At 41.9% G+C, this 15,641-nt stretch overlaps 1 protein-coding gene across 1 annotated transcript in view; it reads right to left on the bottom strand.

Annotated features, from left to right (window-relative positions):
• Positions 1-15,641, bottom strand: part of KAT6A (lysine acetyltransferase 6A) — a 68,881-nt gene that overhangs the window by 28,924 nt on the left and 24,316 nt on the right. The window contains exons 3-6 of the mRNA XM_054997445.1: positions 8,788-8,896; positions 4,786-4,901; positions 4,437-4,518; positions 3,797-3,932 (exon numbers count right to left, since the gene is read on the bottom strand). Coding sequence (XP_054853420.1) covers positions 3,797-3,932; positions 4,437-4,518; positions 4,786-4,901; positions 8,788-8,896 — 443 coding nt within the window. The remainder of the gene's footprint in view (positions 1-3,796; positions 3,933-4,436; positions 4,519-4,785; positions 4,902-8,787; positions 8,897-15,641) is intronic.

The raw sequence follows: 15,641 nt of genomic DNA on the forward strand, positions 1-15,641 counted from the left end.
TCCAAAGTGTAATTGACAATCTAACAACTCAAAAGCAACAGTGACATGGATCATGAAACCAGGACACCAGTAGAGGAAACAATTCAATCAAGCAGCACCCAGAACTCATGGTTGCAGAGAGAATCCTTAAGAGCATGCATGAGAATAGGCTTCCTCTTATAGCAGCAGCGTATTATTCAGAAATCTGTATAGATAATATATACAGCCCCTCAAACGGCCAGAGAAGAGGCTTTTCTTGCAGTACAAAATCTCACTACATATAAAGTGGGATTTCCAGTTACATGAGATTATTGTCCCTTTTTCCAGCTGTAATATTTATCCTTCAAAGCACTACACTAGGGTTGCTTGAAAAATACAGCTCATCTGTTTTCTGCAGATTAGTTGCCTTTTCTACACATAAAAAGGCTAAAACCATCAACACTCAATTCCTGGAAGTTCAAGCATTAAGACTCTATAGATCAAGGAAAACTAGCCTTATAAGTTCTCTTTTTTCCCCCAAGAAATTTTTATTTTATTAATAGAATTAAAAGCCCAGTAAAAAGGGCAAGAAAATAAAAGTAAAGAGTACAAAAAAAAAGAAGAGAGACAGAAATTAAAAATAACAAAAAACAATACGTTTCATTTTCCATTCTTCTCTACAACATCTATCATATTTTAACAAACTTTGCCGCCTCCATAGCATCTGCAAACTCACGCCCAGCAAAACTGTTTCATGTAGTTCGCTCCTTGGTCTCCCTTTCGCAGGGGGACTGCCAAATTAGAAATTGGGCCATCAGCTGTGAGGCTTTTGGGAGCTTTTTTGCAGACAAAATATTGTCTCTCCGCTGCGACCTGCCTGCCACGATTGATACAGTAAGGAAACTGGAGACCTCTTGGCCATCTTCTGGTCCAACTTTGGATCACTTCAGCCTGGTCACCCAGGAGGAAGTGGACAGGATCCTGCGGCTGGTCAGGCCCACTACATGCTCCCTGGACCCCTGCCTGTCGTGGCTGGTGAAAGCCAGTGGCGACGCGTTGGGGGCCCAATTGGAGGCTATTATGAATTCATCATTGAGCTCCAGGGTTTTTCCCAGTGCATTGAAGGAAGCTGTAGTGAGGGCTCTTCTGAAAAAACCATCCTTGGACCACACTGACCCGTCCAGTTACTGCCCAGTATTGAACCTCCTGTTTCTGGGAAAGGTGATTGAGCGGACAGTGGTGGAACAGCTGCAGGTTTTTCTGGAAGAGACCTCTGTCCTGGACCCATACCAGCCCGGTTTCTGTCCGGGCCATGGGACAGAGACAGTGTTGGTTGTCCTCATGGATGACCTCCGTAGGCACCAGGATTGTGGCGGGTCAGCACTGCTGATTTTGTTAGACCTTTCAGCGGTGTTTGATACGGTCGACCATGAGTTGTTGGCCCACCGCCTCGCCAACATGGGGATTCGAGGGATGGCCTTGCAGCGGCTTGTTTCTCTTCTCCACGGTCGGGGACAGAGGGTGGCGCTGGGAGAGAGACTGTCCACACACCAGCCTTTGGTGTCTGGTGTCCCTCAGGGGGTGATACTCTCCCCCCTGCTGTTCAATCTTTATATGCGCCCCCTCGCCCAGCTGCTGCGGAGGTTTGGACTGGGTTGTCATCAATATGTGGATGACACCCAGCTGTATCTGCTGATGGACGATCGACCTGACTCTGCCCCTGATACCCTGTTGAGAGCTTTGGAGGCCATGTCTGGATGGGTGGCACAGAGCAGGCTGAAGTTGAATCCCATGAAGACAGAGGTCCTGTACTTGGGCCGTGGGCTGTCGGAGGAGGGGGCACCACTTGTACCCGTACCATAGGTCAGGAGTTTGGGTGTGATCCTGGATTCCTCCTTATCTATGGAGGCCCAGATTGTGACGGTTGCCCGGGCTGCTTTTTTCCATCTTCGGCAGGCCAGGTGGCTAGCCCCCTGTCTCTCAGCCCAGGACCTAACGACAGTGATCCATGCAACCATCACCTCCAGGTTGGATTATTGTAACTCACTCTATGCAAGGCTGCCCTTGGGTTTGATCCGGAGACTACAGTGGGTCCAGAATGCTGCTGCACATGTTTTGACGGGTGTTCCTTATAGGATACATATTACACCAATTCTGCAGCAGCTCCACTGGCTCCCAGTGGAATTCCAGATTCAGTTCAAGGTGCTGGTTTTTACCTATAAAGCCCTAAACAGACTGGGACCAGCATACCTAAGGGACTGTCTCTCCCCGTATGTGCCCCTGAGAACACTCCGATCAGCTGGAAAACATTTGCTGGTGGTCCCTGGCCCCAGGGAGGTTCGGCTGGCCTCAACCAGGGCCAGGGCCTTTTCAGTCCTGGCCCCAACCTGGTAGAACTCTCAGTCTGAGGACACCCGGGCCCGTCAGGATCTTCTATCATTTTAGCGGGCCTGTAAAGACGGAGATGTTCCACCAGACATATGGTTGAGGCCAGCATGAGATCCTCACTGAGCCTCCCACCAGCCTCCCACTAAGTGTGGGGTTATACAGTGTCCACTGGCAAGCTGCCCAACATATGGGTACAGCACGAGACTATGTAGTACCCATTCGTTTGCTGACCCACGTATGGGTTGCAGTACATTATCTGTCCGCTTCCCTCCCCCTGTATGTTGATGGGCAGGAATCTGGAATTGACCCCATCTTGGGACAGTTATTATCTGTTTGTTGATTTTATGATGAACTGTTGTTTTATGAATTGTTTTAGTATTTGTATTATATTTTTATAACTGCTGTACCTAGCCCTGAGCCTGCTTGCGGGAAGGGCGGGTTAGAAATGTAATAAATTATTATTATTATTATTATACTTCAAGTATTAATATTTCCAAAATTTTCCTTTTCCAATACTGCCCCCCTTCTATTTACTTTTCCCAAATTTATCTTCTTAAAAATCAAAACCACAAATTATGAGTTCCTTTTTCATTGTCTCATGCAGAAAGTCAATAAGGGGTTTCCAGTTAACCATAAAAATAGACAATGTCTTATCTCTGATCAGAGCTGTAAGTTTAGCCATCATTTTCATAATCCAGTCCTCAACTGAAGGCAATTCTGTACTTTTCCATTTTTGCGCATATAAAAGCCTAGCTGCAGTGGTCATACATAGAAATAAAATACTATGTTGATTTTCCAACTGTTTGTCCATTAATACCAACAAAAAGGCTTCTCGTTTAAACAGTATAGTAATCTTCAACAATTTTTGTATTGTCATGTGAATTTGTGACCAAAATTTTTTAGCTTTACGGCAAGTCCACCAAAGATGATAAAATGTTCCCTCATGTTGCTCATATTGCCAACATTTATTTAACATACCTTTACTCATTTTTGCTAATTTGTCAGGAGACGTATACCACCGATATAGAACTCAAAGTATATTTGAGTATCTTTACCCACATTCTCCCACTGGTCCATCGGTATATTATACCTAAAATGTTTAGTCCATTTTACCATACAATCTTTCACAGATTCTTCTTCTGTTTCAAATTTCAGTAACGGTTTACACATTTTGGAAATAACAAGCTCATCATTTGTACAAAGCTCTTTTTCAAACTCAGTCTTTTCATAATCAAACCTTTCTAGAAGTTGAGCATAGAAAAGCTTCTGAGTTCTCCAAAAGCAAAGCCTTTTAAAAATACTGAATATTTTAACAAAACTGTTCATAATACTTTCCACAATATATACCAAGATACATACCAATGAGCTCCTTCAAAAAGAAACAGCCACAATAAAATGAGCAGATACCCCCTTTTCCCCTCTACTCTCTCAAACATACAGGACAACTTACGCTGTATTTTGGTTCTTTAATCGGTTTTTGGGACGTCCTATTGGGTTGGCATAGCGCCGCTTAATCTGTGCTGCTTTCTTATGTAGAAGTTTCCTTCCTTTTTTACGTGGTCGACATATCTGACATATCCACATGCCTGCAAAGTAAACAGATTCATCATTACATCTGCAGAGAACTCATGGCATTTTAGTTCCAGACAATAATAGTTCGCCTTTATTAACACTGCTTTAGTGTTCAAAGCACTTCACATATATTATCTCAATAATCCTTATAACAGCCCTGTTAAGTAGGATGGTAGTATCGATCTCATACAGTAGATAGGGATCCAGGACTGAGATACTGTAGCTCATCTAGGCTACCTAGCAAGCTAACAGCAGAGGTAAGATTTGAACTAAGGACCTCCTGGCTCACAACCCGCACTCTTATATACCATGTCATACCAAATAGGTAACACTTTATACTGGACCACCAATTTTGTGCTGGTGCACGCAAAGGCTTTAAACTTATTCAGAAATTTTCACCATGACAACACCACCATTCAGTTTTGCCTTGAAAAAATACATCATGTAACCTAAAAGCTATAAAAGGGGTGTTGCAGCTAGGTAAATTCTCTCTCCATCAGCTTCTAAGCCCCCCTCACCTTTTGGCATCCTGGTCAGAGGGGGATCACAACACTCCATATGAAAGCCCCGATCACACGAATCGCAAAACAGCATATTATCCTGTGAAGTACAGAATTTTCAGGTTAATGCCATTAATATGCAAACTCAGAACGGCAACAGACCAAGAACATTTATTTCCTATTATTCTCAAAAATGCCTATGATACTACTCTGAGTTCAATTTATAACTTCCATCCAATTTCAGTATTGTTTAGATCAACTCTACCCTCCTTGCAGTTACTCCTAGTTTCACCTCCATCTGTAGAATCTGATGCAATTTGTCAGAGAGTTAACCATTTATACTTCAGAAGACACACACAACACTCACAGCATTTTTGCCCTGATCTCGACAGGAACTGCACGTTTTGCACTCAATGCACTGCCATCGTAAGGCCTTCACCCGAACTGTCAACTCTGGGGAGAACTTCAAGCAGGATGGATGGCCTGTACCAAAAAAAGGAGAAGACAACTTCACAGATCACATTAGCAATCTGAGTATGTAGAAAGGTTTAGCAAGCAGTGGGAAAAAGCAGACATTCAAGTGGCACATGTCAGGAAAATGGTACAAGACAGACACACTGTCAAAGTCTCTTTCCTTAGCAGGTACCAGTAAATATGGAGTCCATGTCTGAGACATAGCACGGCCAGAAAAGCCTCTTTCTTATGCATTTGGCTGATGAGACACTGATGCATTTGGCACTGATGTGATGGTAAAAGTGCATTGTTTTGACTTTTCCACAGCTCTTGTGATTATCCCATTGGTTTGAACTTGAAGATGCAAAGAAAAAAAATCACTAGATGGGTCCGTTGCACGTAACAGTAGTAAGGCCACAGTACTGGCAAAACAATTCAATGCATGTACAGCACTCTAAGATAGGACCAGAACACTGAGGGTGCTGGATACAGGGATTGTATCACCCCAGCAAGGAAAGATCTGTACTGGCTGTCTATCTGTTTCTGAACACAATTCAACGTCCTGGTTTTTGAAAGCCGAAAATGGCTTAGTCGTAAGGTGCTTGAAGGGCTGCCTCCTCCTATACTGTCTAATCTGTCAGCTAAAATAATCTTCCTAAGCCATGCTCCCAGTACAGGTGAAGTTGGTGGTAAATAGACACAAGCCTTTTGAAGTGGCAGCAACTCCTCCATTTATGCTTGCCTGGTTTCTCCTTTAATGCCATTAGGTGCCAGGCCAAAAAAAATTCTTCTTATCCTGGCTTTTACCTGAGGGTTTTCATCTTTTTAGCCACTTTTGCTGTCTGCTTCTAGCCTGAGGAGTGTTTTATAACATTTTAGATTGCTGAATGCTGTTTTATGCCCACAGCTTATTTTAATATTGATAATTCTTATGTAGCTGTTTTTAAGATTTTATTGTATTATTTTTACTTTCTGAGCTGCCTTGAACAGATCTCAGGAAAGAACGCAAATAAATTTTCTAAAATATGCATGACACATTTTTGGAAGAAAACCCTGCAGTCTTGCCCAAATATGTAATCATCAGAACAATAGTGAGAAACCATCCACTCTGGAGGAATTGTGTGAACTCAGAAAAACTCAGTCATGTGCCAAACTGGCCATACAGAGAGCAATTTTTCAAAGTTATTTGTTCTAAGGCTGCATCATATATTTGTGTTTAAAGTTCCCCAGTGCTACCCCTTGAACAATTTCAGTTAAGACAGAAAAGAGTTTCCCTATTTTCTTGTAGTTTAACTCTAATGCCATTAGTTAACCTTATGTTCCCCAACCAGAGTTTTACAGGACATCAGAAGTTCTGTGGGACAGAATGGAATTAACAGAAATTTTGAAATACTGCAAGAATTTCAAATATCCAAATTCAGCCAAAATAAACAAGCCCAAATATCACACCTTATATTGACTTTGGATCTTAACTTTATTTTGAGTTTAAGTAAATTTTATTTGATATTTGAAAACAAAGATAATACAAAAAAGACCAGGAAAATGCTTCTCTTTTTTTCTTACAATGTACCTGTCTATATCAGCTATTTCCAAATAATCTCTCTTGACTATAATTTAGCAGTAATTGAATTGTGCTCCCTGATATCAACTTTTTCTGGCCTGTAAGTATTCTCGTAGGTAGTGGTTCCTTAGCATTTGAAAAATACATGACCCCACAAAAATTACCTAAGATGTTTAAGGGGGTGTCAAACAAATGTTGGGGGTGTCAAAAAAATGGAAGTTCCTTCTACCATATGTGGTGGTCCTGCCCGGTTGCTAAAAGGTATTGGAAACGAATACATCTAACAATGCAAAAAATATTAAAGAGCAACCTACAACTAAAGCCAGAGATGTGTCTATTGAGTTTAGTGGATATTTCAATAGGAAATGAATTTGGAATTTTGATTAGATATATGAAAACGGCTGCAAGAATAAATGACGCACAATACTGGAAATCGAATAAATTGCCAACTGTAGGTGATTGGCTAATAATGATGTTGGAGATTGTGGAAATGGCAAAATTAACGGAACTGCTGAGGGACAAAACGACAGCAAATTTTGTGAAGATCTGGAAACCTTTCATGGACTTTTTGTATATAAAAGAGGAGTCAGAACGAATGATCTGTGTATTTAAAATTAGAGTTATAAGGTTGGAAACAAATGATATGCTGAAGTAAGTGGAAAAAATGCAGATATCTTCGCAGTAAAGTCGGAGTTATATGTTTAGTTAAAATATGGGTATTACGGAAGAGTTATTACATAATAAGAAAAAAAATTCTGTAAAATGTTTAAATGGTATGTCTCCCTCTATGTTCTTATTTACTTGTTTTTATGTTTTTGTTTCTTTATGTGAACCTTTGCTTGATGTTTGCTGTAATAAAATAAAAAAGGTATTTGAAAAATTAATTTAGGAGGTTGTCTATGGAAAAAAGGTTGGGAAACACTTGGTTAACTATATGAAAAGAGATGCATGTCCTTGTCATGAGAATGGGTACAAAAAAGATGGTATATGTGATAATGCCTCAGACCGGATGCCTTAGGTCTGCTAAATTAATGTGACAAATTTCAGAAAGGTAGCTATATTTATTGTTCTACTATTACAGGCTAAGTGAGTTAATCAGTTTATTAAAGACTAATAGCAGCTATAGCCAATTTTGTCATGCACACCAGACAAATGAATTGGTTAGCTTTTAAGGTACCCCAGGACTCGGGTTTTATTTATTTAATTTAGTAACTATCATTTATTATTAGAATGGAAAGAGTTATGTCAAGCACTAGTACCACTGCACTTGAGACTAGAACATTCAGGTTTGCCTTCTGCTAATCCAACATTGAATACCCTCGGTGATGTGCAAATCCTGAAATGGCAGGAGCACATTCAGTAGTAATTCCAGCAGTCAACAAGTGGTAAATACTATAATGAACCAACCACAGAGCTGTGCCCAAATAATGCCAAACTAACTGCTCATTTGGCTAAGGAGCAAATTTTCATTGTTTGTTTGCAGACTGGATTCCAAGTTGAGCACATAATGGCTTCTGCATAAGATAATAACAGCATATCCAGCAACAGCCAAACTAACCAAATAAGCTGAAATAAGATACTGACAAAGAATATTTCCAGCCTGCTCTGTGATTTCCCTCTCCAATCATCTTCCCTTTTACTTCCAGTTAGGAAAATATAGCGCTAAAGCAAGAACAAGAGAGTGTCTTCTATATGAAGTTTCAAGGCTGAATACAATGGTGCTATGGTTTCTTGCAGTACATGTATTCTTTTCTGACCCTTAGGCCTGCAACTGTCTGTAGTGCTTTCAAGAAATACCAGAAAAAACACAAAATAAGTCCATGGAAACACAGCCAGCAACCTGGCCACAGTCAAATGCAGGGGTTGATACAGCAGTAGTGGGTATCTTAATTAGTAACCTGCACATACCCATTCCTAAAGCAGATTTGTAGCCTAGCTTAGAGGGGTTTTGTTTTAAATTTATATGAAAGGACTAATGCTTAATGGCTGCATATACATAATTTTGTATGGCTGCATATATATAATTTTGAAGAGGGAGGCAGAAAGTTTTTAAAAAAATCATTCCTGCAGCAGAGAAACTGAATAAATCAAAAGCTGTTTGCTATCCTGTCTAGCCAATTTCATCAATCAATTGCATATGAGGTAGAACAGCAATTAAGAAAGGAATTAACAGCCTCCCCTCCCCCCCCAAGCAAAATTAATCCCCCCTCCATTTGTACAATTTAGAAGTTTTCAGTGCTGAATCAGGGCTAGTACCATTGCAATGTTGAGAAGCAGAATCTCTCAACTGATGAATCAATATGTTGTCACCAATGCAACAGATTTTATTGCTCAAGATCCAGAAGATATACATACCACTATTGCCACAGTCAGCACAAGAGATGAGCTCCTCAGGTTTCTTTTCTCGGTTTTGTTCTTTTGTACCAAGGCAGAAACTGCAGATTGGGATTGGTTCAGCAACTGGCTGCAAGGGGAAACAAAACAAAACAAGTAAGTATCCATTGGCATATGTTTTGTTAAATGTACCGCTAACAGGATGTTGTAGCAGGGAGAAGAAATTTTCGTATCAAAAAACTTCACTTCCTATTCTCCAACTTTATAAGCCCCTAACTCTGAAATCCATGGAGCCTAGAAAAGAGGACATGTGCAAACAAAAAGCAAGTTCCGGGTAGCTTTGCAAAGAGCAGAGTTGCAGATGAGGGGTTGGCAGTGGAAATAAACTGAAAGCCATATAGTACAAGAAAAATCCTGTGCCCAATAGCCTTCTGTGGCCCTCACAGGCAGGATTCAAATCAGAAGCTAGAAAAGGTCCTGCCTAACTTGAGCGCCAGTGCCACGTAACAGTGTGCAAGATTAGGAGTGGGGAGTCCCAGATTCAAATCTCCAGTTGGCCATAAAATCCAGTGGGGTGACCATGAGCAGTCACTCTAACCTACCTACCTCACATGGTACTTCTGGGGGAAATGGAGGGACACATTATATATACCACCTTAAGTCTCTTGCAGAAAGGGTAAGATAAAAATGTGATAGATACCTAGAACTTCCCAGCCACAGTTTCAGCCAGAATAGTTGACATAACACCTAGCAAGAGACAGGGAAGAGTCAGTGGGTTCCACCATGAGGCTCAGCAGGTGAGCCTAGGAAAAGTCTCTTTCTTTGTGTCCAACTGTTCTCACAGGGTTATCATAAAGGCCGTTGCTTCATGAAGCTCATGAATAGTGGAACTGAACTGTGACAGGTAAATAACCTAGACAGACCATGTATGAAGTAAGCTAAACATTGAGTTAATTGTGACAACCAAAAACACCGATTTATTCAATCCATTTATTTGTTACTTCTCACAAAGCAACTTGCAACTTGGAAGTATTTAATTACATTACTATTCTTAACTTCTGTAGAATAGCTGTTAGGCTCCTTTAGAGGATGGTGTAACCCAAATGGAAGTACCTGCAGTCTTCTCGGCAGCCTGAGATGGAATGCCTGATCAATTATTTCAAATCATACACTGAGCTTCTAAATCTATGCATGAAGACTAAAAATCATAAGATTTCACAGTATTTTTATATGTGGAATAAAGGAAGGAAGCATTTCAAAGATGAGTATTGAGCCAGCACTATTTAAACATTTTTAGACGATCTGGATTTAAGGTGAAGAGTAGGAAAGAATCCAGTAGCACCTTTAAGACTAACCAACTTTATTGTAGCATAAGCTTTCAAGAGCCACAGCTCTCTTCATCCAATGCATCTGACGAAGATGCATCTGACAAAGAGAGCTATGGCTCTCGAAAGCTTATGCTACAATAAAGTTGGTTAGTCTTAAAGGTGCTACTGGACTCTTTCCTGTTTTGCTACTACAGACTAACACAGCTAACTCCTCTGGAAGGTGAAGAATGAAACAATTAAATGTTTGGGATTGTGGAAGTCTGATCTGAAGAGGCGGCAAAGTGGCAAATGATATTTAACAGAAGTACAAATATATGAAGATGGGGATAACAAGCCTAATTCATACAGACAATGACAGCGCCTACGCTGGCTGTCTTTCCAGCAGAACGATCTCTAGATCAGAATATTATTAAGACTCAGTTTCATGAGCTGCAACAGTGAAAAGGGCGAACCTGATGTTAGAAAACATTAGGAACAGGATAAACACACAGTAAGTATTAACGTAAAATGTACAACCCTCATCTTCCCTGTATCAGCGGCATGATTCACTGCATACAGCTTTAGAAATTTTTTTGCCCAGATATGTTCTTGCAAATACTCTATCGTGGAAATAGCAGGCTACTTGAGAGTAGGGGTCCAGATTATGATGTCATCACCCCCTCCCCAGCAGCTTGGCCAGGGATATCTGACCCCTTTCCCAGGCTCAAGATGTTCACGTCACTTCCTAACCTTGCAAATGCCCTTTCAATTGGAAAATGAGAGACTGCCCCAGAGTCCTCTGATTATGCAGAGACCTCCACGACAACCTCTCATTTGATGAAGAGGGGTGCCTGCAAGGTTGAAAGCAGCACGCATCGTTCTCAGATAGTATATATAGTACAGTAGTAAAAAAATTCTGTGGACTTCCTTCCAAGCTTGGTCAACTGTCACAATTTATTTCATCCTCGGTTTCTTTGCAGTTTAGTCCCCCACCCCCCTGCATAAGTGGCATTGCGAAGCTACCTCATGCCTTCTTAGGTCAAGAAATAGCCCACCTGACAGAACTCACATGTATTCTAAGGTCGAGGTAATCAAAAGAGAAGGGGAGAAACAGAGAGAAGGTACTTGAGGGCCATATAAAGTTCACAGTAAAATGACTTCCCAGACTTGCACACAAAAATACCATTAAAATTTGGACAACACAGACTCTTTTACTGCATCAGCTAATAGAGGTCAGTGTGTCCTCCAGACCCACCACAAGATCAGCTGGGAAGGTTAAGGCTCACGTTCTGCCTTGAGTTTATGTTCACTACTATCTTGCCCTTTTAATACCTGTAGAACCAATAATGAAATAAGACCATTTAAAAAAGCAACTCTGAAGGAGCACTGAGAAGGGATCACACACAGTAGAGGGTAAGAAAAACATTTTTCGCAGCTTGAAGTTTTCCTCTAGCTATTGTCCCTGAGGGAGTCACTGAACAATAAACCGACAGCTTTACAAGTCCAATCAATGCCAGTATGTTTAGAATGAAAGCATATTGAACGTTACTAGGATGCGATAAGGATACATGTAATTACACTGAATAGGCGTGGAAACCTGGAGAGAGTAATCTTTTGAATCAAGCATTATAGCATGGGAGGAAAGATCTCCCTGTTGGAGTATGTTTTCAGCAAAGCAACCTAGCAAAAGAGGGAAAAAATCATGTACACAACTGAAGATCTGGGAAAACAGGGGAGGAGAAAGAACGGCAGCTCCATTTCAGACTGCAGAGTTTTGGCAGACACTCAACTCTCTCTCTGCTGTTTTTCTTGCAAGCACATCTATCTATGTAATGTCACCAGAGCTTGAGGGGGAATGGGGGGAGGGTAGAGCCAGAAAGAAAGAGTGACTGTGTTTTAAAAGCTGCCAGTTTCTCAGCACATGCTGTTACTATACAAAGGATGTCTGGGAAGCCAACTTGCTTGACACATTCAAAGACTAAACTGCTCCCACAGAGAAATACAGAGTAAAGAAGAGTCCATGGAAAGAAAGGCCTTAGCACAAACACGTGCGTACACATACACGCACGCACACAGTTCTTCAGCAGCAATTCTATTCTGCAGACAAATCATTTTATGCCATACTATGTATGGTTACTAGTCAACATGCAAAAACTGAACTATCAAAATGGGACCCTCATCATGCAATTTAGGATGCAACAAGACAAGATTCCAGAGATCATGACCAGCTCTCCAGAATCTTTATTTAAAAGTAGCTGCTGCGGGTGTGGATTAGGACCCTGCTACTGGGGCAGGGAAGAAGGCAACCTTTCAATCCAATCAGGGCTCAGGAGGAGTGAAGGGATTCTCTCTGGGAAATGGTGCTGGGGAGGGAATTCAATACCGAGTCTCATTACCCTGCTTTTAAACAAATTAAAGAAACTGGAAAATTTCGTCTCTTTTGCATCTTTGCTAGCTATGCCCCCAAGTTACCCATTTAAGTTTCTATCATGATCCCTTCTCAATAGTGTGGGGCAAGCAACAATTTATTGTTTTTGAATGGAATTAAAAGCCAATAAGTGTCTGCTACTAAAAATGTCCCTTGATCTTCATCAGCTGACTGAAGCAGCAAGAACAGCAGTAGATATGATAAAAAAGGGAAAGGAAGTAGAGCCACTACACCACCTTTATGTCAATAAGATGACCTACTCATGACTCAATGGAATTGCAAGTGATCATAAATGGATATATCGTTTTCATCAAAAATAATCTAGGTTGCCTCTATGCAAAGTCAAAGGGCAACATTTTTGAGAGAGCTGTCTGTCCCTGTACTGGATTATCACTATAGGTGGGGTGGGGGAAGAGAGAGAAAAGAGGAAAACAGGTAGTCAAAAACAGTTTAACAATTCTTTTCCTGGGGGGCAGGTATTGTAAATAAACTACCTAAATAGCAAGATGAAAGAAATAGAGGAGGGAGCTAAAGGGCTACAACCAAACATAGCACAATACATTTATCTTGCAATCTTGAACATAGTAAGCAACTTTGTACCAGTATAGTTAGGCTCTTTAGAACCAACATCTCTCACTTTTAAGCTATCACCAAGACTTAACATATAAATTATGATGCACTCTGACAATAGCTGAACTCCCTGACCAATCGTGCCCTTAGAAACTGCAGAATCCTATTAACATGCACAGGTTTTATGAACTAAAGCTTGTATCTTCTCCTGCTACAGAATATGCAAAATTCCATTCAGTTTCTACATCAAGCCCATAGCTTTGAACAAGCTACAAAGGCTCTCTCTTCAGAAGACATTCAATCATAATTTAAACAGCATAAGACAGATTTCTATTTTGCTCAAGAAATTGCTAAATAAATCATTGCAGTCTCAAGGTTCAAGCATCTGCCCTTTATTTCTCATCCAAATAAACTACCAGTACCAGTATACGAAGACCCTGGGAGGGCAAGGTACCCTCCGTTCCACAGAGGAGAAGGACCCTTCACGGTAAGTATCCAATGGTCCACTCTCCCTCTGAGGTGGAGGACATCTTGGGCGCTTCCAAAGCAGTCAGTTTCCCTTGAGTAGGCTATGGTCTTTGATCTGGATTACATGTTGGAGAACTCTCCTCCCAAAGGCGGCATCCGCTGAGTCATACAAGTTCAGTTTATAGTGTTTTACAAATGTGGAGATTGTCGACCACGTGACTGCCTTGCACGCTTTTTCTACTGATGCTTGATTGCTGAATGCCGCATTGGTAGCTGCACTCCTTACAGAGTGAGCTGTGATGCCTTCAGGTACCTCTCTATTTGATGCTCTGTATGCCTCTGCGATACAGGATCTGATACACCTACCTATGGCTACCTATTGACGGTGGGCTTAGTAAAGTTGCCCCCTTAAGAAAACGCTGGACATGTGGATGGATAGACAACTTTAGCCCTTCCGTAAGTGGTAAAATCAAGTCCAGGGCTGCAATTTGCCTTTTAATAGCGGCCGGTTTTAGTCCTGAATCTAGGCCATCTTGTAAGAACATCAACACCTCACTTAGGGATGCGTGTAGAGGATCCACCTTTTTTCGTCTAGCCCATCTCGTGAAAGCCTTCCAAGTAGTGTTATAAATTCTTATAGTCGAAACCTTCCTTGAAGCCAGTATTATACTGACTACCCTCAGTTGGAAACCTAAGCCAGCTAGAGAGTCCCTGTCAATTTCCAGGTGGTCAGGCACAATTGCTCCGGGCGGGGATGCCAGATCAGCCCCTGATGTAGCAGGTCCGGGGTTGTCTGAAGTGGTAGAGGAGGCGCCTCCACCAATTTCTGTAGAGACTAGAAACATGGATGCCTCGGGCACCATGGGGCTATCAGTATGACTTGAGCTCCCTGCTCCCGTATCTTTCGGAGGAGTTTTGGAATGATCGGTATTGGTGGGAAGGAGTACAGGAGGCCCTGAGGCCACTGAGAAGTGAATGCGTCTATGTTCTCTGAGCGTGGGTGTTGAAATCTGGACATGAACCGAGGAACCTGATGGTTCAAGCGGGATGTGAACAAGTCCATTATGGGCATTCTGAAATGATTCGCTATTGTCTGAAAGGTTTCTCTCTTGAGAGCCCACTCCCCTGGCTGAATGGCTTGTCTGCTCAGCCAATCTGCCTGCACATTGTCCAGCCCTCTTGTGTTCTGCCCGAATTGACTTTAGGTGGAATTCTGCCCAGCTCAGGATCTTGGTCGCCTCCTTGATGAGTGCTGACGAACGGGTCGCCCCTTGTCGACTGATGTAAGACTTTGTTGACACGTTGTCAGTATGGATCAAAATGTTCCGTCCCACTATCTTGTTGGAGAATGCGATTAAGGCCAGCCTGATGGCTCTCAACTCTAGAACACTGATTGGGAGACGTGACTCCTCTGGGGACCACTAGCCTTGGGTCGGAATTCCTTCCAAGGACCCTCCCCATCCCGTGAGATTCGCGTCCGTGAACAATTGTATTACTTGGGGAGTCAGGAAACTCTTTCCTTGTCTCAGATTTTGGTCCTTGGTCCACCACAACAGGCTCTGTTTGACCTTACAAGGTAAGTCTATAGACATCTGTGACTTCGCCATGAGGAGAAATTGGTAAGGGTGTAATAGCGACATTAGATCTTGAGAGTGAAGTTGCACCCAGTAAATGGCCTTGCAGTTTGCTGTTAAGAGTGCCCATGAGTTTGGATAGTGTCATCAGTGGTACCGACCTGCTCTGGAGGACTGCTCTTATTAAGTCCTTGGTCTTTTGTATTTTCTCCTGAGGCAGAAAGAAGCTGCACTTTTTTGTGTCAATTACCAGACCTAGGTGTTAGATAGTCTGAGTGGGCTGAAGTGAGCATTTTTCCAAGTTTAACAGGAAGTCATGATGTTGTAGGAATTTTCTCTCGCGAGATGGCTCAGATGAGGATGTCGTCCAGATAAGGATGAAAATGGACTCCTTTTTCCCTGAATCGGACTACTGGATTAATGAGTACCTTGGTGATGACCCTTGGCGCTGTGGCCAGCCCAAAGGGTAAGGCACGGAACTGGTAGTGGTTGTGGTTGACGTGGAAGCACAGGTGACGGTGATGGGAT

This window comes from Eublepharis macularius, chromosome 14 (genome assembly GCF_028583425.1).
Source record: "Eublepharis macularius isolate TG4126 chromosome 14, MPM_Emac_v1.0, whole genome shotgun sequence".
Taxonomy (NCBI): Eukaryota; Metazoa; Chordata; class Lepidosauria; order Squamata; family Eublepharidae; genus Eublepharis; species Eublepharis macularius.